The sequence below is a fragment of the Myotis lucifugus genome, unplaced genomic scaffold (assembly GCF_000147115.1).
Source record: "Myotis lucifugus unplaced genomic scaffold, Myoluc2.0 scaffold_131, whole genome shotgun sequence".
Classification (NCBI taxonomy): domain Eukaryota; kingdom Metazoa; phylum Chordata; class Mammalia; order Chiroptera; family Vespertilionidae; genus Myotis; species Myotis lucifugus.
The window spans coordinates 270,134-294,347 of record NW_005871179.1 but is presented as its reverse complement, the minus strand read 5'-3'; the positions used below and the strand labels follow the sequence as shown (position 1 = coordinate 294,347).

At 50.4% G+C, this 24,214-nt stretch overlaps 1 protein-coding gene across 2 annotated transcripts; it reads right to left on the bottom strand.

Annotated features, from left to right (window-relative positions):
- Window positions 1–10,128: 10,128 nt before the first annotated feature.
- TRAPPC3 (trafficking protein particle complex 3) lies at window positions 10,129–20,927 on the bottom strand. 2 transcript variants are annotated; one of them, XM_006094159.3, is made up of 5 exons: window positions 20,758–20,927; window positions 13,113–13,210; window positions 12,772–12,871; window positions 11,319–11,501; window positions 10,129–10,853 (listed from the first exon to the last, which is right to left on the bottom strand). In XM_006094159.3, exons 1-5 carry the CDS (start codon window positions 20,797–20,799, stop codon window positions 10,734–10,736), a joined length of 543 nt encoding a protein of 180 aa, XP_006094221.1. In that variant the 5' UTR covers window positions 20,800–20,927; the 3' UTR covers window positions 10,129–10,733. The 2 variants fall into 2 exon arrangements, with proteins under 2 accessions (XP_006094221.1, XP_023614293.1); XM_023758525.1 differs by having other exon boundaries at window positions 20,822–20,921.
- Window positions 20,928–24,214: the final 3,287 nt, after the last annotated feature.

Sequence of the window (24,214 nt, the reverse complement as noted above, 5' to 3'; positions counted from 1 at the left end):
AGAAAAGAAAGAGCCCCCTGACTTCTGTGTGGGAGACGATGGGGGCTGCTGGAATAATCCTGACTGGTCCAGGGAGGTGGGGCCAGACGGAGGGGTCAAGTGTGAGAGGAGTTAAGGAGGTGGAGTGGGCAGGATTTGAATGTGGGGGTGAGGGGCCTGGTAAAGGGAGGTCCGAGGACAGTGCCCAGGCTTCTGGTTGGCCGTGGGGAAGGGACCAGGAGGAGGGTGCTAGGATGCGTTGAGTTGGAGGTGCCTGTGGGACTTGCATGTAGCCAGGAGTGAAGTGAGACTTCTGGGCTAGAGATAGGATTCATGCTGTGCAGAGGGTGACTGATGCCCTGGGGGCAATGCCAGGGAAGGAGTGCAGGGAGAAGAGGAAGGCCAGGCCAGGATGTGGGCACGACCAACAGTCAAAGGAAGAGGGTCAGCAGAGCGACCAAGAAGGTGCTGCCGGGAAGTGGGAGGAACCAGGAGACTAAAGACTCAAAAGGCAGAGGCAGATGTTTCGAGGGTCAGGGAGGCCCCCAGGGTCAGGTGTCACAGAAGAGCATCCTTTGGGACCGGCAGTTAGGGACGGGTGGGAGGCAGGGGCAGGAGCCAGGCTCCAGGAGCCAGAGGACCAGCCACAGGGGTGGACGTGAGTGCAGTGGGGGAGTCCAGAGGAACTGAGGCCAGGAGAAGGGGGCTGGGAGGTGTGTGTGTGTGTGTGTGTGTGTGTGTGTGTGTGTGTTCGACACGTCCAGAAAAGGAGCAGGGAAGGCCCACGGCTGTTGTCTCTGGGTCTGGGCCTACCTCCATTGCCCTCCGAGGGCCTCCCACTTTGCTGTCCCCCTGCCAAGGTACACACCAGTCCCACCACTCCTCAGCGGGGCCTCTCACCCTCGCCCACCTCCACAGCCTGGGCCCACTCCTGCCCTCCCGCTCAGATGGGGGGATAGAAAGGGGTTTTGGGGTCTGGTCTCTTGGCCTGAGCCAGCCCAGAGGGACTAAGGGAGCCAGGATGGGGCACTGCCTGAGGAAGGGGGGGACCTGGCTGCCAGGTACTAAGAGGACACTGACTGGGGTGGAGAGCCCGGGCCGCCCCAAAAGCTGGTGTGAAAACCAGGCCCCAAAGGGGGTCAGATCGGGGGTGAATGTTCAAGGAGGGACGGGACCTACGGCCAGAGACTGAAGGTTGATAGTGTGGACTCGAGTTAGACTGCCCGGGCTCAAGTCCAAGAGCCGAAGCTGCATGCCCTTGAACAAGTTACCTACCGCCGGAGCCTCAGTTTCACATCTGGAAAGCTCTCATAGGCTTGTTGTGAGGATGAAACCCATGAATCCACATAGAGCAGTTCGCTCTGAGGTGAGCTGTTCTCAGGGAGGGGCGGGGAGCTCAGTGAAGGGGAGATGAAGCAAGCAGGCAAGCGAGGGGCGCACTGTGCTGAGGAAGGGGCTCCCACGGGCTCCGCACACACGGACACTCAAACATCCTCAGCCAGCCCCCCGCATACTCACTCTGGTTCTCCTGACTCACTTCATAAATTGTCCTGAGGCCCCTGGCCTGGTTCTAGGTGGTACACACCCTCCCCACCCATCCCCTGTCTTTCCCGGCCGAATGCCCTGCAGGGGCCGAGGGCTCCAGCTCTCTCTCCTTTCAACCAGCCTAGGAGGCCTGACCTGTTGTCCTGTGCCCCAGGGTTCACTGGACCCTCCAGGTGGGCCCCAGCTGCCCATCCTCCAACAGAGGCTGAGACACCATGTCCTGACATACACACACACCCTCCATCCCTCCCCTCCCTCCCCCCCCCACCCCCACCGCAGCTGCCTCTGCGTAGCAAACCTCAAGGCAGGAAATGAGTGTCCGGGAGCCAGGGAGCCAGCCGTCTGTAGCCTCTCCCGCCCAGGCTACCCCTGGGCTCAGCCAGCCCAGACTCCCAGTCAGGCTCCCCATCCCACCTGCCAGGGGCTTCCTCCACCTTTGGTCTGTCTCTGGTGGGGCCTGGATTTCAAGGGTTTGGCTTTGTCTGTGGTTACCTGCTGTGTGGTCCTGGACAAGGTTCTGGTCTCTCTGGGCTTCAGTTCCCTCAGCCACAAGAATCAAAGACTGGCCAGAAAGGATTCAAGACGGTTCGAGGTCTGAGCAGAGGTATCCAATGGGGCGGGGGTTAAACTGAACCAGATGAGGCATGTAACCTGCTCACGCAGCCCCTGGCCGAGCCGGCGCTGGCACCTGCCCGGTGGTTCCGAGCATGAACTGAGGAGTCAAGCCGACCAGGGTTTGGATCCGAGTTCTGTCTCTCTGTGGGCAAGTGACTTCCTTTCTCCAAACCTCAAATTCCTCCTCTTTAAAAGGGGGATAATGATAGTCCTTAATGACAGCGGCTAAACCGCGCAGGGCTCTCACTCAGGCACTAGTCTGAGCACTTTACATAAATTAATTCATTTAACACTCACAGCAACCCTTTAACATTGATATTATTATTGTCCTCACTTTGCAGATGGGAAAACTGAGCACAGACAGGTTAACTGACTCGCCCCTGTCCACACAGCCAGGAAGCGGGTAAGCTGGGAAGCCAGGCAGGCTGGCTCCCTTGTCATAGCCCTTCCCACGGTGCTATAGGGCCTCTTAGAAGAGACAGCAGCCGTAGCTGGGTTGGCTTGGTGGAGAGCGTCGGCCTGTGGACTGAAGGGTCCTGGGTTTGATTCCAGTCAAGGGCATATACCTCAGATGCAGGCTTGATCCCTGGCCGAGGTCAGGGCATATGCAGGAGGCAACCAATTGATGTGTCTCTCTCACATCAATGTTTTTCTCTTTTGTCTCTCCCCTCCCTTCCATTCTCTCTCTAAAAAAATTAACAAACCAACAAAAAAAATGGAGAAAATATCCTCAGGTGAGGATTAACAACAAAAAAGAGAGAGACAGTGAATAGAAAGGGCTTCACACAAGACTGGCGCATAGGAGCAACTAAATAATTGTTTCACTGTTACCAACATCCTCCCATTCCTCCTCAATTTCTACCTTTGGAGTTTCTTTTTGTTGTTGTTTTATTGATTTGAGAAAGGGAGAGGAAGCTGGGGGGGGGGGAGAAAGATTGATTTGTTGTTCCACTTATTTACACATTCATTGGTTGATTCCTTTATGTGCCCTGACTGGAGATTGAACCCACAACCTCGGTGTATTGGGATATCACTGACTAACTGAGCTACCTGGCTTTCAACTTCTATCTTGATCTATAGAAATAAGAGAACTCTGGGCTCCAACCACCCTACCCTGGGTTGGAGCCTGGGGAGGGTCTGGAGGGAACCTTCCTCTTGCCACCCTTCACCTGCCTGGCAAGCTGGGGGGAGGGCGGGGTGTTTGCACACATGTGTGGCCAGGGGTGTGCAAACCCTTGGGGCGGGGGGGGGGGGCAGGTGCTGATAAATTCCTGCTCCGCCAGGGCCTTGCTGATCCTGCACCCTCCGTCTAGCCCTCCTTCCTTCTTTTCAGTCGCCAGAGGCCTCACGTACAGGACCAGAGAAATGAAGACTACCTCCTGCAGCCCCCGCTCTCCTCACATCCACTCCAGGGGATCTCTCAGCCCCCTCCTCAAAAATCCCAGTGATGCAGTAGAAATTACAGTTACCTTAAATAGTCTAATCTTATAACAACTTTGCTTCAATCAGCATCTAAATGTGACCACATGTGCCCAGACCACCCAGCAGCCTGGCTGGTGGTGTGGGGGGTGGTAGGGGCCTCGCTGGGGGAGAGGTCTGCAGGTCACGGGGTCCCTCCCTCTGCTTTCTCCTGACCTGCCCACGCCGAGCGACCCTTCCCCTTCCTCACCTTTCCCAGGCAGCCAGGGAGCGTGGCAGGCCAGGGTGGCGTCTCATCCTCCCTCCTACTCAGCTGGCTGAGGGCTGGGGAGGCTCCACGCAAGGAGGTGCCAGGCCGCGCATGGGCGGGTAGCCTGTGGAGCCACACAAAGCTCCACACTCAGAGGGCTTGGTTTAATACTCTGCTGGGTCAACTTGAAATTTGTAATAACTTATTTCATAGTAATTTTTGAACAAAGGGGCTCTGCATTTTCATTTTGCCCGGAGCCCCATAAATTATGTAGCTGGCCCCGGTGGAGGCCCGCATTGCCCACACACCCCTCCCTCTCTGGGCCCTCCGCACTCCATTCTCACACTCAATAAAAACTAAGTGGGGATCTACTTTGTGCTGAAAACTAGTGCTAGATACTTGGGGATTCGGTGATGAACAACACAGACAAGGCCCTGATTTCACCCAACTGCCACCTGCACACACTCAGACACTCATATATTCACAGTTTTACAAGACAGCTCCCCTCATAATAGTCATAGTAACGACCAATTAAGGAATACTCAGCCCATGCCAGGAAGTATACATACTTCATCTTGTTTCATCCTCACAACAGCCAGCCAGGTAGACATGATGGTCCCCATTTTCCAGATGGAAAAACGGAGGTTTTGAGTTCAAATCCGTTGTCCAGGGTCACATAACCAATCAGCAGCACAGCAAGGACCTGCCCTGGTCTCTCATTTTCAACTTCTCCTCTCCTCCCCCACCACACACACATTGCGTTCAGCACAATGGATTGAAGCTGCCAGCATTTCCATGTCCCCGGCCCCCAGCACAGGGCTACATTTTTTATTAAAGGAAAGAATTCAGATACAGACATACTTCCCAAGAAACATAAGGAAAGAGACACACACTGAAACACAAAAAATATGTCTGTAACACATAGTGTACTGGGTGAGAGGTGTCCAGTTCTGGACTATTTGGATTCAGGTCCTGACTCTACTATGTAGTAGGTGTGTTTGTTTTCTTATCTGCAGAATGAGAATAGTGACAGGTAGTTGTGAATACTATGAGAAATGCAGGTGAAGCTTATACCAGCCATGGCGCAGTCACTCTTCCATAAATGTTAGCTGTTGCCATGAATAGCATTTGGGTGCACTCACACGTGTTCTCAAGCCCATCACACCATCTTCCCAGCCCTCTCCTAGCTTGGCTCGGTCCTAGATACCCTCATGGCTGACAGTCCAGGCCCCAGAGCCAGGAGGGCAGAGCAGCCGCTTCTCCCAGCATCCTTCATCCTCCAGGGCTTTACCTGGGCCCACTCCTGTGTGTGGAGGGGGAGCAGGAGGGCCTGGGCATGTGATGCTCCTCACCAGCTCTGGGCCTATCAGAGAAGGCTTCCTGGAGGAGGCCTCCACCCAAGCCGGTTGAGCCAGGCTGAGGCAGGAGGGTGTTGCCCTGTGCCTTGGCTCCCTCCACTGTTCCTCACAACACCCACCCCCCAACCTCCGAGGCAGCGCCCTCTCTCCACCCCCTTCCCCACAGTAGAAACTTTCCTCTCCTCCTGCCAGAAGCGTAAATTGCCCCCAGGAATGCACTGCATCCCACAGCTCCCCTGGCAGTGGCCGGCTGCAGTCCTGGGGTCAGGCCTGGCCCTACATCAAAGGCTAGGGATCCATAACAGCGAGGCTCCTCGCCTGCTGCCACCCTCCCCCGCCTCCCACCGGCCCTCTGGCTTCCAGGGAACAGCACATGGTAGCACTTAAGCTCTGGGAGAACAGGGAGGATGCTTTTCCTGCACCCCCACCCCCCCAACCATCCACAATGAACTACTTGTTAGGAGACTATTTTAATTTTACTTAATGCAATTTCTGCTCCTGGGCCTCTGTTGCACCTCCTTCTCAGACCTGGATGCCCAGTACAAATGTAAGGAGGCCAATCCACCAGGGAAAGGCATAACCCGAGTATGGAAATATCCCTGGTGGGAGCCAGGCTGGTGCTCTGGTGTCCACTCAGGAGGTAGGGGGTTAGTTAGGGGAGGGCTCGGAGCTAGCTTGTGCAACTCAGCAGTCAGCCTGAGAGTCTGGGGTGTGTATGGGGACCACAGACTTCTTTCCAATGCCCTGGGTGTAGTAGGCAAACCCTCAGCCTGGCAACCCTCTGAGCTTTGCATTCAGGTCCAGCGGGCATGACTGAAGGAAGGGGGCGCTTCCTGGCTCAGACCAGCTTCTGGGATTTGCTCCATCAGGTGCATGCATCTTCTAGCAAATTCTGAAAACCAGGGGTCCAATGGTCACTTTCTGGAACAGTAAGTGGTGATCTGGAGACCCCTGGTGGCCAAAGGCTACAGAACAAGGCCTTTCCTTAGAGGTCTGCCCAGCCATTGTCAAGCCCAGCAGGACCCCTCCAGCCCCAGAACTCTTTGGGAACCCTCCGTAGTCAATCCTCCCATGTAGCCAGGCACACCTGCCCCATCTTGCATGCCAGGACATCAAGGGGAATGGGAATCGCCCAGCCTGCGGTCAGGGGAGGGTCCCAGCCTCACGTCACAGCAAAGCACAGGGATATGGAATCTACGCTAGTTAACTCAGGGGTGGGGGGACCAGCAGCATGTTTGGCTCATCTGGGAAAGATGACGAGGTGATGTTCCGAATAGCTCTTTCCTTTCCCTCACACAACTGCACATCACACTGTGGGGCTGGAGCTGGGAAAGGCACTAAGGGGCTTTGTTTCCACAGCTTGCAGACCCGGTAAGGTTGCCCAAGATTAACTCTGGGAAAGGAAATATCCAAAACCTCACGCCATACAAACGGCTGCTGGAAAGTAAGTTGTGGTACTGGGAGGGGAGGAAGGGGGAGGAAGGGCGAGGGCCCCCCTGGAGAGGGGAAAGGGTGGTGCAGCTCACTTTTCTTGGCAGGGTCTGGACACCGCACAACGCTTTCCATGTCTGGGTCCCAGCCTTCATTTCCTTCACCACTCCTTCATTCACTCAAAACCTAGTGCAACTGGACCCAGCCTTACACTGCGTTCTAAGAATACAGTTGGCCAAAATGAGGTGCCTGCCCTGGGCCCCAAATTGTACCTGGAGGGGGAAGTACAGACTTAGAGAAGGGTGGGATCCCAGAGAGAACATGAGCCCCCCTATACTTGGAGACACAAAAGTGACCTTTCCTCCTCCTGGCCCGGTGGCTCAGTCAGTTGGAGCATCACCCCATCCACCAAAAGGTTGTGGGTTCAATTCCTGATCAAGGCACATACCTAGGTTGTGGGTTTGATCCCTGCTCAGGTTACATACAGGAGGCAGCCAATTGGTGTTTCTCTCTCTCCCTTCCTCTCTCTAAAATCAATGGAAACATATCCTTAGGCCAGTGGTCAGCAAACCGCGGCTTGCGAGCCACATGTGGCTCTTTGGCCCCTTGAGTGTGGCTCTTCCACAAAATACCACGTGCGGGTGCGCACGTACAGTGCGATTGAAACTTCGTGGCCCAAACAACATAAGCCAATGAACAAAAACAGATGTAGAGACAGAGAAGCATCGATCAAGATGCTCAAAACTCAGAGGGAAGGCAGGGGAGGGTGGGGGTGAGGGGGAAAGATCAACCAAAGGACTTGTATGCATGCATATAAGCATAAGTGATGGATGTGGACAACAGGGGGTGAGGGTGAGGGCAGGATTGGGGGGATGAGGGGACATTGGGGGGATAAGGACACATTTGTAATATCTTATTCAATAAAGGGAAAAAAATCCTAACAAATGAATAAATTAAAAAAAAAAAAACTTTGTGGCCCATGCGCAGAAGTCAGTTTTCGGCCTGAGCGAGTCTATTTTGAAGAAGTGGAGTTAGAAGAAGTGGGGGGTGTGGGTCGGTCGGGCGACGGGAGACGGCACAGGCAGGCCGCGGGATACGCAGCGCGGGAGAGGTACATTGTTTTGCGGTACGTTCACTGAGGTCGACCCCTTCCAACTCTCCCATCCACACTCGTCTATCTGAAACAAGTATACAAGACGAGTGTGGATGGGAGAGTTGGAAGGGGTCGACCTCAGCGAACGTACTTCAATCAGATTGAGGACGTTTTTAGCAAAGGCCAGCTTAGGAGTACCCTAATTAAGTTAATAACAATGTACCTACCTATATAGTTTAAGTTTAAAAAATCTGGCTCTCAAAAGAAATTTCAATCGTTGTACTGTTGATATTTGGCTCTGTTGACTAATGAGTTTGCCGACCACTGCCTTAGGAGAAGATTTAAAAAAAAAAAAGTGAGCCCAGTTAGTGTGGGTCAGTGGTTGAACGTTGACCTATGAACCAGGATGTTCATAGGGCACATGCCTGGGTTGTGGGCTCCATCCCCAGTAGGGGGCATGCAGGAGGCAGCCAATCAATGATTCTAATTGATGTTTCTCTCTCTCTCCCTCTCCCTTCCCCTTGAAAGCACTTTTTAAAATTTATAAAATAGCCGAAGCCGTTTTGGCTCAGTGGATAGAGCAGGGGTGGGCAAACTTTTTGACTCGAGGGCCACAATGGGTTCTAAACTGGACCGGAGGGCCGGAACAAAAGTATGGATGGAGTGTTTGTGTGAACTAATATAAATTCAAAGTAAACATCATTACATAAAAGGGTACGGTCTTTTTTTTTTTTAGTTTTATTCATTTCAAACGGGCCGGATCCGGGCCGCGGGCCGTAGTTTGCCCACGGCTGGGATAGAGTGTTGGCCTATGGACTGAAGGGGCACCATTCAATTCTGGTCAAAGGCACATGCCTAGGTTGTGGGCTCGATCACCAGTAGGGGGCGTGTAGGAGGCAGCCGATCAATTATTATCTCTCATCATTGATGTTTCTATCTCTCTCTCCCTTCCTCTCTGAAATCAATCCTATATAAGAAAGGGGTAGTATGCAAATTGACCCTCACGCCATAACGCCATCACAAGATGGTTGCACCCACAGCAGAGGCAAGATTCCCGTAACGAGCGATCAGCAGGGACCTGAGGCTGCGTAGCGCCGGGCCGGGCGGGGGCGGGGGGGGCGGGAAGGAGGGGACCTCAGGACGCGCCCCCCCGCCCCGGCGCCAAGCTGGGGAACCTGAGGCTGTGCCCCCATCCTGGCACCAGGCCAGGGGACCTCAGGCCATACCCCCCACCTGGCAGGGCTTGACAAGGAACCTCAGGCCACCCCCCCGGCCCGGGCTGGGGAACCTGAGGGTGCGCCGGGGGACCTGAGGCTGCACCCCCCCCACCTGGCAGGGCTTGACAGAGTTGAGGCCGGCCAGGTCTGGATCTCACCCAATGGGGGTGGGACTGGCCAGGTCTGGGTCTCATATGATTTTGAGGAGCAGGTGGGTGGGCGGGGACTTGACTCTGGGTCCTGCAGTGTGCCCCAGACTGACAGGAGGAAGATTTTTATATACATTTTACTAATTGTCTTTCATCTCTGACACTTCTATTATAAAGGGCAAATAGCAATATTAAAATATTTCCTCTAATTAATTCCCTTTTAATATGCACAAATTTCATACACCGGGCCACTAGTAAAAAATAAAAATACTATTTTTTGAAGTGAGCTGGAAGAGGCAGGTCATGTGCAAACTGTCTCTCTTCCTGGTGTCCCAGAACCCTGGTCCTAACCTACAACCAAGACACTCTTCAAGCACAATGCATCATTACCACGCCTCATCTCAGGCCTGTCTACTAAACTTGGGGAAGGCCCAAGGGCCCCGTTCCCCAGACCCCAACAACCTGAGTATCTAAACCTTGAGGCCCTAGATATCGCCAAGAAAAGTGCTACCAAACAAGGCCTGACAACTCTGATCCCCCCCAAGCCCTTTGAAAGCTATCCTAGGCTCTGTAAGGCTGAGGAAGCCACAGGCCTGCTCTCCTCCTCCCACACTGCTATCATTAAGAACGTAGGTTTTGGAGTTTGGCTGGGGCTTTGAACCCTATCATCTCCACTTACTAGCTGTCCGACCTTGAGCAACTTGTGGCCTCCCCTCTACAAATGGAATTACTGTGAACTAGTTAATACATAGAGAGTTCAGTGCAGTCTGACACACGGGAAGCATACAATAAATGGTACCCAACACCAGGGTTTACATGGTCTTTTTAAGCCAAAACCCCGAATTGGTGGCCAAGAGCCCAGGGTATGTCTGGGAGAACGGTCTGCTTCTATATTTGACTACAGAGTAAACCCAAACATGACTCTGAAGGGGCCTGGTTTGCTCCCAGGTTTCCCAGGCTCTCTGGTCTATCAGGACCAGATAAAATCAAGGCAGGGCCCAGGAACTCAGCTGGTCTCTTCGCCCATTGTAACAAAATTCCCAGGGCTGAGCAGAAAGAAAACAGGACAGGGTTGGGACTTCACTCAAGAATGTGTCTTTATTGCAGAATTTGTAAGAAAAAAGGATGAACCCTCTGTAAAAAGAGGAGATGTTGCCTCCAAACAGCAGGGAGGAATGAGACCTGGGTGGCTTCCCAGAAGTCAGTGTTTCCAGCACGACGGGCTCCCCTCTCCTGGCGGCACTAGACGTGTCACACCACCGCTAGCAGCTCCCTCCTCCCCTCCCCGCCCCACCACCCTGGGTCCCCCACAGCCAGGTTCCAGTGGCTTTCTGAAGGCCCAGGGATAGATGTGCCAGGCTTGCCTATTAAGGGGTCAAAGTGGGTTTTGCTTCAGAAATTCAAACAGGAATGTAAAATGGTTGAGCTCTTTCTAGTCCAACTAATGGTGACTACATCCACCCCTTTGAAGGGAAAGGGAGCAAAGGATTTCCCTCCTGAATGTACACACTTGTGGGGTAAATGGACTATATCACAGTCTAGCAGGAGAATGGAAACAAGGATAGAATATATAACATCCGTGTTCAACAGTCACTGAGTTCTAGAGGGCAGAGGGAGCACGGAGGCTTTCAGATTCCAGCCAGTGCTCCTGCTGGCAGCCCTACGTCCTGGGGACGGTCATTCCTCTCCAACTGGGAGATTGTCCTCAATCCGCCTGATGAACCTCATCCGGATTTCTGTCACGCCGTCTCCTTTCAGGGCGTCCTGGACAAACTTGGCCTCCACAGCCATCTGGACCTGGGGGACAGTGGGGAAATGAAGGGTGACTGCCTAGCCACAGCCTCGGGGAGCCTCTGGGGATAGGGCTATTACTGGCTCATCCACAGCAGCCAAAATAGGGGGCTGGTTTCCACAGGACAAGGCTGTCAATTCCAATGTTCTCCTGTAGAAGGCAGTGGCCCCGGCCCAAAAGGAGACTTAGCAAAGTACACACCAAGTGAGACTGTCACCAAATAAGCCAACCTGGGAATGGACGTTCTGGGCTCTGGGTGCTGACAGCCCCGTCTCAGTCTAGCAGGGAGGATCGTCACCATGTAGAGACGTCCAGCGTGCACCCTATACTCAGCAGCATCACCATCCCAGGCAGCGAAGTGCCAGGTGAGCCAAAGGCCTTTCTTCTCTCCCTCTCCCTCTTATTCATTCAAGCATTTATCAGGCCCCTACCACATTCAGGTGTCCCAGAAGGTAAAGAGCTGTACTCACCATCTCCAAAGCTCCCCGCAACACCCCACACAAGAGATTGGAATAAATAAGGGATGAGTGGCTATCAGGAAGTTCTACAAAGTCCACCAAGGGGTTATTTTCCATAATGAGGGAGAATTCGTCGCCAGCTGGGCTCCAATTGGTGATGCTTGGAGTGATGCCCAAGTACATCTTGAACGCCACCTGTCAGGGGACACAAAAGAGCACCATGGGAAAGAGCAGTAGGGGCTGCACATAGGAAGGCGATGGGCTGGCAAAGGGGAACTAAGTGACTCAGGAACAAAGCTGTGGCTCTGCAAGACTATCATTTATTATTAATCCTACTAGAGGCCTGGGTCCGGCCAGCATTGGGGCTGGGCCGGCAGGGGGAGGAGCTTCGGGAGATCAGCCGGCCCCGCCCCCAATGGGAGGGGGCAATCGGGGATGGGGCCAGCTGGAAGGAGGGGCCAAGGGAGGTTGGAAGGGGCCAATCTGGCCGGTTGGCCATCATAGTGACCAGTTGTTCTGTCATTCAGGTCACCTGGCTTTTATATATATAGATATTATGTAATACTAATATTATTAATAGCAAACATTTACTATACGTACTACATTAAATGCATTCATTTTTCCATTTACTCCTTACAACAACCTTGTGAGGAAACTCTTATTTTCTTCATTTTAAAGATGAGGTAACTGGTAATTAAAGAGGTTAAAGTTGCCGAAACCGGTTTGGCTCAGTGGATAGAGCGTCGGCCTGCGGACTGAAAGGTCCCAGGTTCGATTTCGGTCAAGGGCATGTACCTTGGTTGCGGGCACATCCCAGTGGGAGATGTGTAGGAGGCAGCTGATCGATGTTTCTCTATCATCGATGTTTCTAACTCTCTATCTCTCTCCCTTCCTCTCTGTAAAAAATCAATAAAATATATTTAAAAAAAAAAAAAAAAGAGGTTAAAGTAAGTTACCTAAGAATTAATGGATATTGGAGCCAAAATATGAAGCCAGGTGTGTCTATATTCTTTTTTTTTAAATATATTTTTATTGATTTCAGAGAGGAAGGGAGAGGGAGAGAGATAGAAACATCTATGATGAGAATCACTGATCGGCTGCCTCCTACATGCCCCCTGGGCATCTGCCCTGACTGGGAATTGAACCTTGACCTCCTGGCTCATAAGTTGATGTTCAACCCTTGAGCCACACCAGCCAGGCCAGGTGTGTCTGTATTTCTAACTGCCGTGCTACTCTGCTACATCTTCACACCTGGCTCTGATTTCAGTGGGGCTTTAATACATAGGGATCGTCCCAACTACTCTTCCCTTTTCATAATCTGTGCTATTCCCAAGCCACCAGGAGGGTTTCTTTGGCCTAAACAGCTGCCTAACTAATCTTTTGGAATGCTAAGGGTCTCTCTAAGGGAGACAAAGAGTGGTCAGCTGTGCCTCCCAAAGACAATCCTTCCACCCAGGATAATGACCTTGGCGATGACATCTGCAGTTTCCCGAAAGTCGTGGCACTTCCCCACATTTGACCGTGCCAAGAAATCTTCAATCAGACGAACTCCAATGTTATAGCCCCTGGGAAGGAAACAAGAGAACAGACTATATTAGAGAATCTGAGTGCTTTATATCTGTATATGAGGCTGTTGGTGGTAAAAGGAAAATGGAGGTAATTCCAAAACATCCCAATAAATGAGCTCAGTGGAAACCAAAATGTTGGTAATAAGAGTGACGACCCTGTTCTGAATGCCAACGGACCACGTAGGTTCATGTTCTAGGGAGCCCCATTCTTGCTGCTCCCACAGAGGAGCTCACTCACATTTTGTCCAGCTGCTTATTCACATCTTCGTCATTTTCATAGTCCTTGCATAGCTGGGTGACCAGAGCCCCATAGGTCAGGGTGAAGAGCTCAGAGCTCTAAAAGAGATTCAAAACACAGTCAGGACACACAAAAGAGAAAGTTTGGTGAGAGTCTAGATGGGCCTCAATGCAACTGTCAGGATTCAAAGGAAGGTCATTGTGTCTGGTGGGAGGGAACATCCTCCCCTGAGGAGGGGCCAAGGAATCTGGCTGGCCATGGTCAACGTGGCAGGGCTGCAGCCAGACCCACTACAAAACAGGCTGTAAGAGGCACTTTCCAACACACCGAGGTCGGCTTCTGCACATCCAGAACCCCACTACAGCTACCAGGCCTAAGCTCCAGTCACCGGAATCCGGTGTGCGAGCAGTAGTCATTCCCTAGCTCCTGTGAAAGGCAAACCCAAGCAGACATTTACAAATTACCCTCTGTGGGTTGGCAAATGTGACCGAGGGACTCCCCACTCCCAAGGCCCCACCCAGGAACAGCAGAGGACCCAAGGGGCCCTCTCCATGGGGAAGAAGGAAGTCTAAGATGAAGTCCATCGCATGACGATAGCCCTCTTCTAAGGCTTGGGAAAATAATGTCCCTTGTGACACACAGCTAGAATGTTTCCAGGAAAGGGGATAATTCTGAAAGGAACACATTCTGTTGTGTATCTGGACTGGATCCTATTATAATCACAGTTAAAAATCATAGAAACTCTTTCTCAGATAAAGAATTCTGTCACCTTCCTACCAAAAAAACAGAGAGATGTGGAAGGTAAAAAGAAGTGCAACAGGGGAGGGGCCAATGGGGGGAGAGAGGGGGACATCTGTAACACTTTCAACAATAAAGATAAATTTAAAAATAAATAAATAAATAAAAGAAGTACAAAACCAAAGACTAATAAAAGATAGAATGAAAGCAGCAAGTTGGGGGAAAGGCATTATCAGAATTAAACAAAGTGAGGTACATGTTAACAGTATATTTGGACCAATAGATTCACATAGATACGAGGCTAAAAAAATAAGACTGCCACTCAACCACTCCCTTCTGAAGGGAGGCTTGTCAAACTGGGAGCAGAGCATCGTTTTGTCTTTAAGTATTCCGGGGAATAAAGTCCAACTCAAGTTAAGACCCAGGCTCTCAGGACCCAGTGCTCCTCACCTCGTCCCCATGGCAAGAATAATATATGAACGCCTTTTGCTTACATACTGTATTCTATTTTTCATCACCTCATTTTCCACTCCACAATAACTCCGTAAAGCAGAGAGGGCAGGAATTAATCTCATTTTAGAGATGAGAAAACTGAGACTCAGAATGGTTAAGGACAAACACTCATTATTGACAAAAGTAATTTTGGAGGACAAAAACCAAGAGCTTCTAAACCACTGTTCATTCTATACACTGTCCCCCAAAACTGCAATATTAATAACCCCCCTAAAACAAAACAAAACATTTAGCTGCGCTAGGAAGTCAAAGAGCATCAGTTTCAGAACTAGGAAGTTCTTTGAACTTAACTAAAACAGCCAGATCAGGGTATCTCCAAGAGACCTTTTACCAACTATGGCAATTCAAGAGAAGCTATTGAGGAGAATGATTTTTTAGGCAGGTTAAGGTTTGGCACTAGAATGACTTGGGCATGAATGGATGGAGACAATCCAGCAGTAACCAGGCCATAGAATTGGCATCGCTGCATTAAGTCAAGAGAGCTTTCCTTCCATTATTAATGAGCCCTTGGACAGAAACTCCAAGAGCCTCAGCCCACCATGATGCCAAGTAACAAGCATATCATGATGTTATCAAGCTCCTTACAGATGTAACAGCCCCCAATTTACTGATGAGAAAAATCAAGGTCCTAGACAGATCAGTGCGCGGTCACAGAATCAACGTTCCTGGGATGTGGGAATGGGATCCCTGACCCAGGCGCTCTGCACCCTCTGATTTGCAGGTCTGTCTCCATCTCCCATTGTGAACCAAGCCTATTTGCAACATAAATATGTAACTTAAAGATCTTCATACTTTAAAAATAGGAATGGGGCTGTGGTATAGAAGAGTCATTCAATGTTTACTATGTACCAGGCACTATGTAATTGGAGAGAGACAGACATGAACCGAATAAATAAAATATATGGTTTGCCAGATAGTGATAAGTACTGTGGAGGAAACCGAGCAAAAAAGGAGATTAGTGGGTATTTATGTTCCTGCCAATTTTATTTTATTTATTTTTTGTTCATGCCAATTTTAAATAGGGTAGACAGAGAAGGCCTCATTAAAATGACATAAAAGAACAGGAGGAAGTAAGGATAAGCCATAAAGATAATATCCTGGTGAAAAGTCCTAGGAAAGTGTAAAGGCCCTCAGGTGAGAGCACGCTTGCCATGTCTGAGAAACAGGTAGGAGACTAGTGTGATGAGAGAGTGAACAGCCCTGGCCAGTGTGGCTCAGTTGGTTGGGCACTGGCTGTCCTGTGCACTTTAGGGTTGCCAGTTTGATTCCCAGTCAGGGCATATGCCCAGGTTGCAGACTCTAGGGGCATGCAGGAGGCAGCCAATCGATGTTGCACTACCATATCAATGTCTCTCTCTCTCCCTCTCCCTTCCTCTCTCTCTGAAAACCAGTACTTTTTTTTTTTTTTTTTTTAAGAAAGAAGTGAACTTGCTGAAACCGGTTTGGCTCAGTGGATAGAGCGTCGGCCTACGGACTGAAGGGTCCCAGGTTCGATTCCGGTCAAGGGCATGTATCTGGGTTGCGGGCGCGTCCCCAGTGGGAGATGTGCAGGAGGCGGCTGATCAATGTTTCTCTCTCATCGATGTTTCTGGCTCTCTATCTCTCTCCCTTCCTCTCTGTAAAAAATCAATAAAATATATTTTTTTTTAAAAAAAAAAAAGAAGAAAGAAGTGAACAAAGAGAACTGTGGAGGAAGTCAGAGAAATATAGAGGAGTTTGCAGTCTGAAGACCTGGGTTTTCAGTCCTGTGACCCTTGTAACAAAAGATTCCACAGGACCTTAAAGGTCAGCTATTCAACCAGTTCAATTCTTCCCTGATCATAAGCACCACATTCTCCCTCCCAACAGAAATATGAATCTCTTCTGCAACACTTCTACTTTACAATTGCTTTATATTCAATAATAATGGTCATTAACATTTATAAAACTTTACTTATCCCCATTTTACAGGTAACAGGTTAAGTAACTAAGACTCAGTTTTCTTCTTCCTTTTTTTTTGTTTTGTTTTGTTAATCCTCACCCGAGGATATTTTTCCCATTAATTTTTTAATGGCAGCACTCAGAATTTCAGAGCGTGGAAGGGACGGAGGGAGAGGGGGAGAGAGAAAGAGACATTGATCAGTCATGTCCTGCAGGAACCCCGACCAGGGCCAGGGATGAACTTGCAACCCAGGTACGTGCCCTTGACTGGGAATTGAACCCACGACCCTTTGGTGCACAAGACCACGCTCCAACCAACTGAGCCACACTGGCCAGGGCTGAGATGCAGTCTTCTTATAGTTGAGCACTGTCTCATTACAACTTATGTAACCCTAATCCACTCCTTAATATCTCTGAATTTCAGGTTTTCCCATCTATACAATGACGACAATACTGTCTACCCTTCAAGGTTACTGTGAGATTCCAATAAAATGCTTGCATAGCGCCCGGGGCATAGTATGAACTCAAGTAGATATTAGATATTTTTAGATAGTAGATATTTTTATTCTTAAACTGGTTCTCTGTGGTGTGGTGTCAGAGAGCACCCTGAATTTTAGGCTCAAAGAGGGAGATCTTGATCCACATAAAGAACTTTGTAGTGCCCTGACAGGTTTGGCTCAGTGGAGAATGTCGGCCTGCGGACTGAAGGGTCCTGGGTTTGATTCTGGTCAAGGGCATGTACCTTGGTGCGGGCACATCCCCAGTAGGAGGTGTGCAGGAGGCAGCTGATCGATGTTTCTCTCTCATGAATGCTTCTAACTCTCTATCCCTCTCCCTTCCTCTCTGTAAAAAAGCAATAAAATATATTTTTTAAAAAAAGAACTTTGTAGCAATCAATAAGGCAAGTAGAAAGAATATTGGGTTGTAGTCAGAAGACCTCCGTCTGGGTCTGAGCTTGCCACTTACTAGATGTGAGACTTTAGGTCAGTCACTTCACAAAACCTCAATCTCCTCACACAGAAACAGTAACAGGAGAATGTGTCATGCTAGTCACAGGGTTGTTAGGAGGATCTAATGAGATAATGGACTTAAAGATGCTTTCTTTGCAGACCAACGAACCATAGGAGTGGTTTCAGAGCCAGTGTGATCTCCCAGTACTTCTCCAAGTACTTCAGGTACAACCTGAGCAGAGTAAGCTAAGCCAAGCCCTACACTCAGGTGAGCTCCTGCACTTGATAGTTTTCAGAAGGTTTTTACTTAGCACCCCCCAAAAAACACCAAATCTCCTTTAAGGGGGCTGATTTTTGGAGCTAATGCTAAAGGAGTCACACTTACTATTTTTGTCAAGAGAAGTAATCTAGTGTGACTGCCCCCAGCAGCTGGAGAAGGAAGGTCAGTAACAGGACAGAGTCCACTTCTCTTCCTCTCCAGACTCCTGTCATGGAGGTTCTGAGTGCTGCTGTTAAGTAGTAATTCACCTGAGCAGCTGGGGTTGGGTTACTAGCAACACAACACAAAAGAAGGGCAGGCCTGATTGTCCACGAGATTCAAGAACCAAACACTATGCAGACACATGAAGGCTAATATCTTTACTAATAAAATGCTAGCTGACATTTACTGAGTGTCAACTATTTTCTTCTTTTTAAAAAAATACTTATTATTTTTTTTGAGAGAGAGAGAAAAGGAGGGAGCGGAAGATAGAGAAACATAGATGTGAGAGTGAAACATGGGTCGGCTGCCTCCTGCATGCCCCCCACCAGGGATCAAGCCTGCAACCTGGGCATGTACCCTGACTCGGAATTGAACCATCCTGGGACATCGCTTTGCATGCATTATCTACCTCAATTAATACTCAGAACATCCTTATGATATAGATACTATTATTACTTTTTTAAATTTATTTTAAAGCTGGTGAAACTGATATTTAGGACAATGAATAAACTTGCCCAAGGTCACACAACAAGTAAGCAGGGAAGTCAGGACTCAATCCCAGACAGTACTATACTCCTTTGTTGGTATTTTTCTGACTCTCTCATAGATTATGTGCCTCTCGAATTAAGGACTAGGACTGCATCTCTGCATTTCCCTCAACACCTAGCACAGAGCTTTCCATAAAGCTGGGACTCAAGTAAAGTTTGCTGGAAAAATGGCTGTTTCTGTTTGCACAAACTAAAAGCAGAGCTCTAGTTACTTGGGCAAATTAAACCATGAAGTGTTGAAAGGTTTAAGTGGGAACACAGCAATTAGAAGACTGCTGATTGCAGCAGATTGGGCTGACAGGGAAGACCTCTGCTGGAGGTGGGGACGCCCCAAGCAGAGAGGAAAGGAGCATGTGAAAACCAGGCTACAAAGAGGATCATGTGACAAGCCCCAAGTAGGTACCAGTAGGAACTGAATGAGAGGACACACCAAACCCTCCTGCCATTCATTCAATAAATGCAGACGGCCTAGTGCCAGGCATCCTTCAGTTACCGAGAATGGAGCAGTGAACAAAAATTCCTACTCTCACGGAGGTTATATATTCATGGGGGAGACTGAAAATATACAACTAAATATATAATTTATAATGAAATATTCAACACAAAGTAGACAGTGCTATAAAGAAAAACAGTAGAGTAACAGAACAGAGAACTAATCATGCGATCAGGGAACGCCTCCCTGAGGAGGTGACATTTGAGTAATTGTGAATGAAGTGAGTTCCAAGCAGCAACAGCCGTTGCAAAAGCTTTGAGGCAGGAGCGTGCTGTAACCCCTCCATAATTCCCTCACTTCAGAAAAGCTGAGCAAATACTGGGGTTGGAAGTGAAGACTGCAGGCTCCTACTGAACTCATATTAAAGATTTCAATATTGATTTCAGGTTCAAAAAAAAAAAAAGTACAGCCCTAGCTGGTCCGGCTCAGTGGATAGAGCGTGGGCCTGTGGACTGAAGGGTCCCAGGTTTGACTCCAGTGTGCAGGAATCGAAGGGGGTGTGCAGGAGGCAACCAATTAATGATTCTCTCTCATCATTGATGTTTCTCTCTCTCCCTCCCCCTCCTCTCTCTGAAATCAATAAAAATATATATTTTTTTAAAGTACAAAATAAATGCAAGTTATGAAAACTAAGCAGGAAGACCTTTCATATCTGCTCACACATTAAGGAGGAAACATTTACCTTGCCCCCTGCAATTTACACAGAAATCTAATGTAATCCTAGGTGGGCATTATTGTCTCCATTTTATACATAAGGAAACTGAGGACCAAATGAGAAAGACAGAATTCCAACCAATGCTCATGCTTTTCTCCCTACATGACAATTTCCTAGCAAAATATTTTCTCTTCCTTCTTGGTTTAAACTATTTGATATTTCCTCCAAAATAAGAATTCTTAACCTGTATTCCATGGAGTATCTTCAAATGTAACTAAATGTCTGTGTACATGTTTTTTCATTTAATATTTCTGGGGAGAAGATCCATGACAAGTATCATCAGCTTCTCAAAAGGGGTCCGATTGAGAAAAAAAGTTAAGTCCTCCTCAGGAGCAACAGGGTCTCCCGCAGCACATGCAAAGGTGCGAGGGAAGTTTAATCATCCCCTCTAGAGCTGAAGATCAACAAAAGGCCCTGACCTTCCCAGCAGGCAACCTGGAATACACAGTTTTTGAGTTGGAAAACAAAGGCAGCATGCGGAACTGGAGGAAGTAACAATATGTCAAAGAAAAGAAACACTTGTCAAGAAGTCCCCTTACTTTGGAGAAAAGTGTTATGTACCTTCCTTTCCAGGCCCAGACCCCATCCTCGGGCAAACCTTATGGGACTCTCTGGGGTCCCGCTGTTCCCAGGACAAGAAGAGAACCTGCCCCTCCCGGAGGGACACCACCGAGCGCCTGCTTGGCCCACCTCTGCCTCCGCGGAACACAAAGCTCCTTTCCGACAGAAGCAGCCTCCGAGCATCTCACAGCGCCCAGGCAAGTGCGAGACAGCATGGCCCCGTGGTCGGAAGCAGAGAGACAGGGGTTCGAATCCTGATTCTTCCTAGCTGTAAATGTGGGCGAGTTAGGTAACCTCTCTGAGCTGCAAGATGGCAATAACTGCTTCCATCTGAGAGATTACTTCGCGGATTAAGTGAGATGATACACGGAAAGTGGCTGGCCCAGGGCCTAACACTCGGGGTAATAGGTGCCCACGACTGTTCTTACCGTCGCTGCTGTTGGCCTAGCACACAGTTGCTCTAAGCACACAGTTGCTCTGCTGCTCGCAGGCGGGGGGAGGAGTCTCTGAGCCACTCCAGCGGCCCTCCAACCGGCCCCGGGCCCGGGCCGCCCCCGGAGGGACGCTCCCCTCTCAGCCCACCAACCTGCGCCTCCTGCCTCCAGCGGAACCACCTCCTCCCGGAGCTCAAAGGAGGACCCTTTCCCAACTGCGCTCCACGCCGGACCCCTTCCCCAGAACGCCTCTATTCTGCCCCGCCCGCCGAAGTCACACGCTCCAAGTTACCATTTTCTTGCTCTCAGTGCCGCGGTTCGCCTGCCTCGACATGGTGCCGGAAGCCCCAACCCACCTCGCCACAGGCCCACTCAGCGACCTCTGCTAACAACGTTCAACCCAGCCGCGGCCCCTCAGCCTTCCGGACTGACAGGCACCGACTCACCGCGCCTGCGCGGCCTGCCGCGAGGCACCACGGGACTCGTGGTCCGGCCGACGAGGGTAACTGCCCCCTCCCTCCCATAAACGTCGGACTACAACACCCAACAGCCCCGCTGGCAGCACCGCCCCTTAGTTCAGCTGGACTACAACTCCCAGAGTACTCCGCGCGCGGTTAATTTGCAGAGCCTGTCTTCCCCTAGGCTGCATACAGGCCACTGGGTGGCGTCCGCACCTTACGGTAATTCTGTATCAACCACATACTTCCCCCCTCCTCCCCACACCCCCGCCCCCACTTAGAAATGCTCCGCAAATTCCTCTCTCGCCGGGTTTGGTCTCTGGTACGGAAAGTCCCTTTTTTCAACTAGCTTCTTATGCTGTTGCTGCAATTCAGAGCTAGAAGATCCCAGGATGTCCCAAAAAACTAGCAATGGCTCACATGCAAATCTCTCTCCTTCAGTACAAAAATATTTAATGACCACCTACTATGTGTCAAACATTCTGGTAGTGGCTTTCTCTTCAAACTGCCATCTGTCCCCAAACTCCAAACGCAGCCAGCATCTGCATCCTACCACCTGTACCCCGTAATGGACTATCCGGTGTATTCCATAAAGTTCAGGTCACATTCTTCTGGCTCCCTCCCTAGAACTACTGCCTGGCTTCCAGAAAAGATCACCAGTGTTGGTGGCAAGCCACTCTGGGTTATGATTCCAGTTTTGCCATTTTAGGCAAGTTACTGGATCTCTCTCAGTTGTTATGAAGACTGGTGAGCGGCGTATACAGAGCACTGGGACACAAAGTGTGTATTCCCTTTCTTCTCGCCACTCTCAAAAATAAATAAACAGGCCAAGAAACAGGTCCCAGAAACACCAGGGGAATGTGTTGGCCACACCCACATTCATCACCAAGGGGAAGTCCTACTGTCCCTGACCAGAGCTCTTTGGTTTGAGCTCCAACAATTCCTCCCTGGCTGGTCATTTCTGAGGGGCAGGGCTGGAGTAACTGAGCACCCTCTCCTCATGTTGGCCTGACTCTGCAGAAGCAGCATTCTAGCCCCCAACCTTCATCATCACAACCAGCCTGTCCAGACTTGAGCCACCCAGGCTGGGGAAGACTGGTGGGCTCAGCTGCTCAGGCTGAAAGCTAGTGTCCAGGATTCCCCTGTCTCCTCTCAGGGTGCAGGCCAGATTATTATGATACCCTGCTCCCTGTGGCACAGACATTCTGGGGCCTCCCGAGAGGCAGTGCCCCTCGACTCTCCCTCCTGTGTCAGTGCCTAGGGGAGAGGGCCAAGGGCTGAGGGTTCTGGGAAGGAACATGGGGGTAGGGGGTAGGGAAAGCAGGGGTCAGCGATCCCCAGAGGCCAGCACAGCCAGAGAAGAGCATCCCGAATTCCCAGGAGAGAGGACAGCTGAGGTGAAAGCTGCAGTTGGCTGGCCTGCCTGTTGGTCTGGGCTCCTCCCTGCCGGCTGCCTTTGGCTGCCCACAGAAACCTGAGTCACAGTCACGGACAGCCACCCGCCCCACCCCACCCAGCCTGCTGTCAAGCAGGGAGGTTCTGGAGAGATTGGAGGTGGAGCCTCTCTCCTTGCCTATCTTTCAACCTCTGAGATTCTTCCTCTCTGCCTGTGAAACCTTGTATTTTATTTATTGTGTGTGTGATTCCTCCTCTTGGCGTCTTTTTTTGGGGGGGACTCTTCAAAAGTGTCATCAATCTTAAATTAAGGGTGGGGCAGGGTCCATCTCAGGCTGATCTATAGGGTCTCCTCCTGGCTTACATGAGAATTTAAAGGCTCCTTATAAGCTCTGGCCAGGTAGCTCAGCTGGTTAGAGCATCGTCCCCATATACTACGGTTGCAGTTCGACACCACCCCCACCATCCCACCCTCCCCACCACAGTCAGGGCACATACAAGAATCAACCAATGAATGCATAAATGAGCGGAACAGCAAACTGATGTTTTTCTCTCTCCCCCTTCCTCTTTCTCTTTCTAAAATCGATTTAAAAAATTAAAACTTAATAAATAAAGGCTCTTTAGCCACTCCAAGGGCTCTCAGTGCCGCTTCCATCATTTTCCCGAATCCCAATTCCTCCCCACCACCCCTCAGGGCCAGGATTTAGGAACACTGGCCACCCCTCCCCACCCTCATCTCCTTCTCCCTAGAAAAGACCACAGCAAGGACAACTTCCCATAGCTAGCAAGGGCTTTAGACAAGGACCTCTTCCCAGGAACCCAAAGGGTTGAACTTATTTAGTCTTGGATCTGAGTTTCTGCCCCTCCCATCCCTCTCTGTTCTGCATCCCAAGAGCTGGAGAGAGGGAGGCCTATTGCAGCTGATATCACCAACATTCTCCACCCCCAGCGCCAGGGCGTGGGCCCTCGAGGCTATGGCTCCCCAGGAAAGCAGTCTGGGTTAGACCCCCTCGTGCAGTAGTACCTTGGGGGGGGGGGGGGGGAATCTGGGGAATGTTCTTCCCTGGTGTCCCCACCCCAGTATGAGGGCCCTCCCACTTCCTACTTGTGGGTGTGAAGGAGCCTCCGGGGCCTTGGTCCTGATTCATAGCTCGGGGTCACATCTCCCAGTGACTTCCTTCCCCCGCTCCATCAGGGTCATCCTGGTCCCTGCCCCACCAAAACTAAGTTGTGTAAACTCCTGCCCTCCTGTAAAAGGATCAGAAAGGGGACATATTTCTGATCCCCATTCAAGGACCTGTCCCGGAGCCCAAGTTTTGGTGAGGCTAACAGCTCATTCATGCCTGTTTCTATACAGGGGGCGAGCCCTGGGCGGTAGGGCAGGCACTGGAGAGGCCACACAGTTTCCTGCCCTCATCTAAAAAGTCAGGGCAGCCTGTTCGAGCTTTAGCTCTGGATGTTGCAAGTGCCCCATCTCCAGGATGTTTAATATTTGGGGGGCAAATAGGGGCCCTCAGGCCATGTCACTCAGGCCCAAACTCAGAGAGAGATATCCACTCTTACCCTCTCAGTGGGCAGGCGCTGTATTCGTCCAGCATCCTGTTATGTAAGGGGAGATGAAGAGAAGTCACTCATCTATCGTTCTGACCGCAGCCATCTCAGAACGTACTTTCCAGGTCATCTCCAGAAACTACTGGACCCTAGCATGCAGGAAGCTGCATCATAGATCTTTGAAGGGGGGCGGGGACCGCCTCATCTGAGAAAGTTTTTTTTGTGGAAAAATTATTTTTGAGCCGGGAATCTTTGTTTCGGGAGCCCAGCCAGGGAGGAGGGAGGGGGACCCGAATTTCCCCCGGGGGGTGGTGAAAAAACCCGTCGTGGGGGACCAAGAGGAGG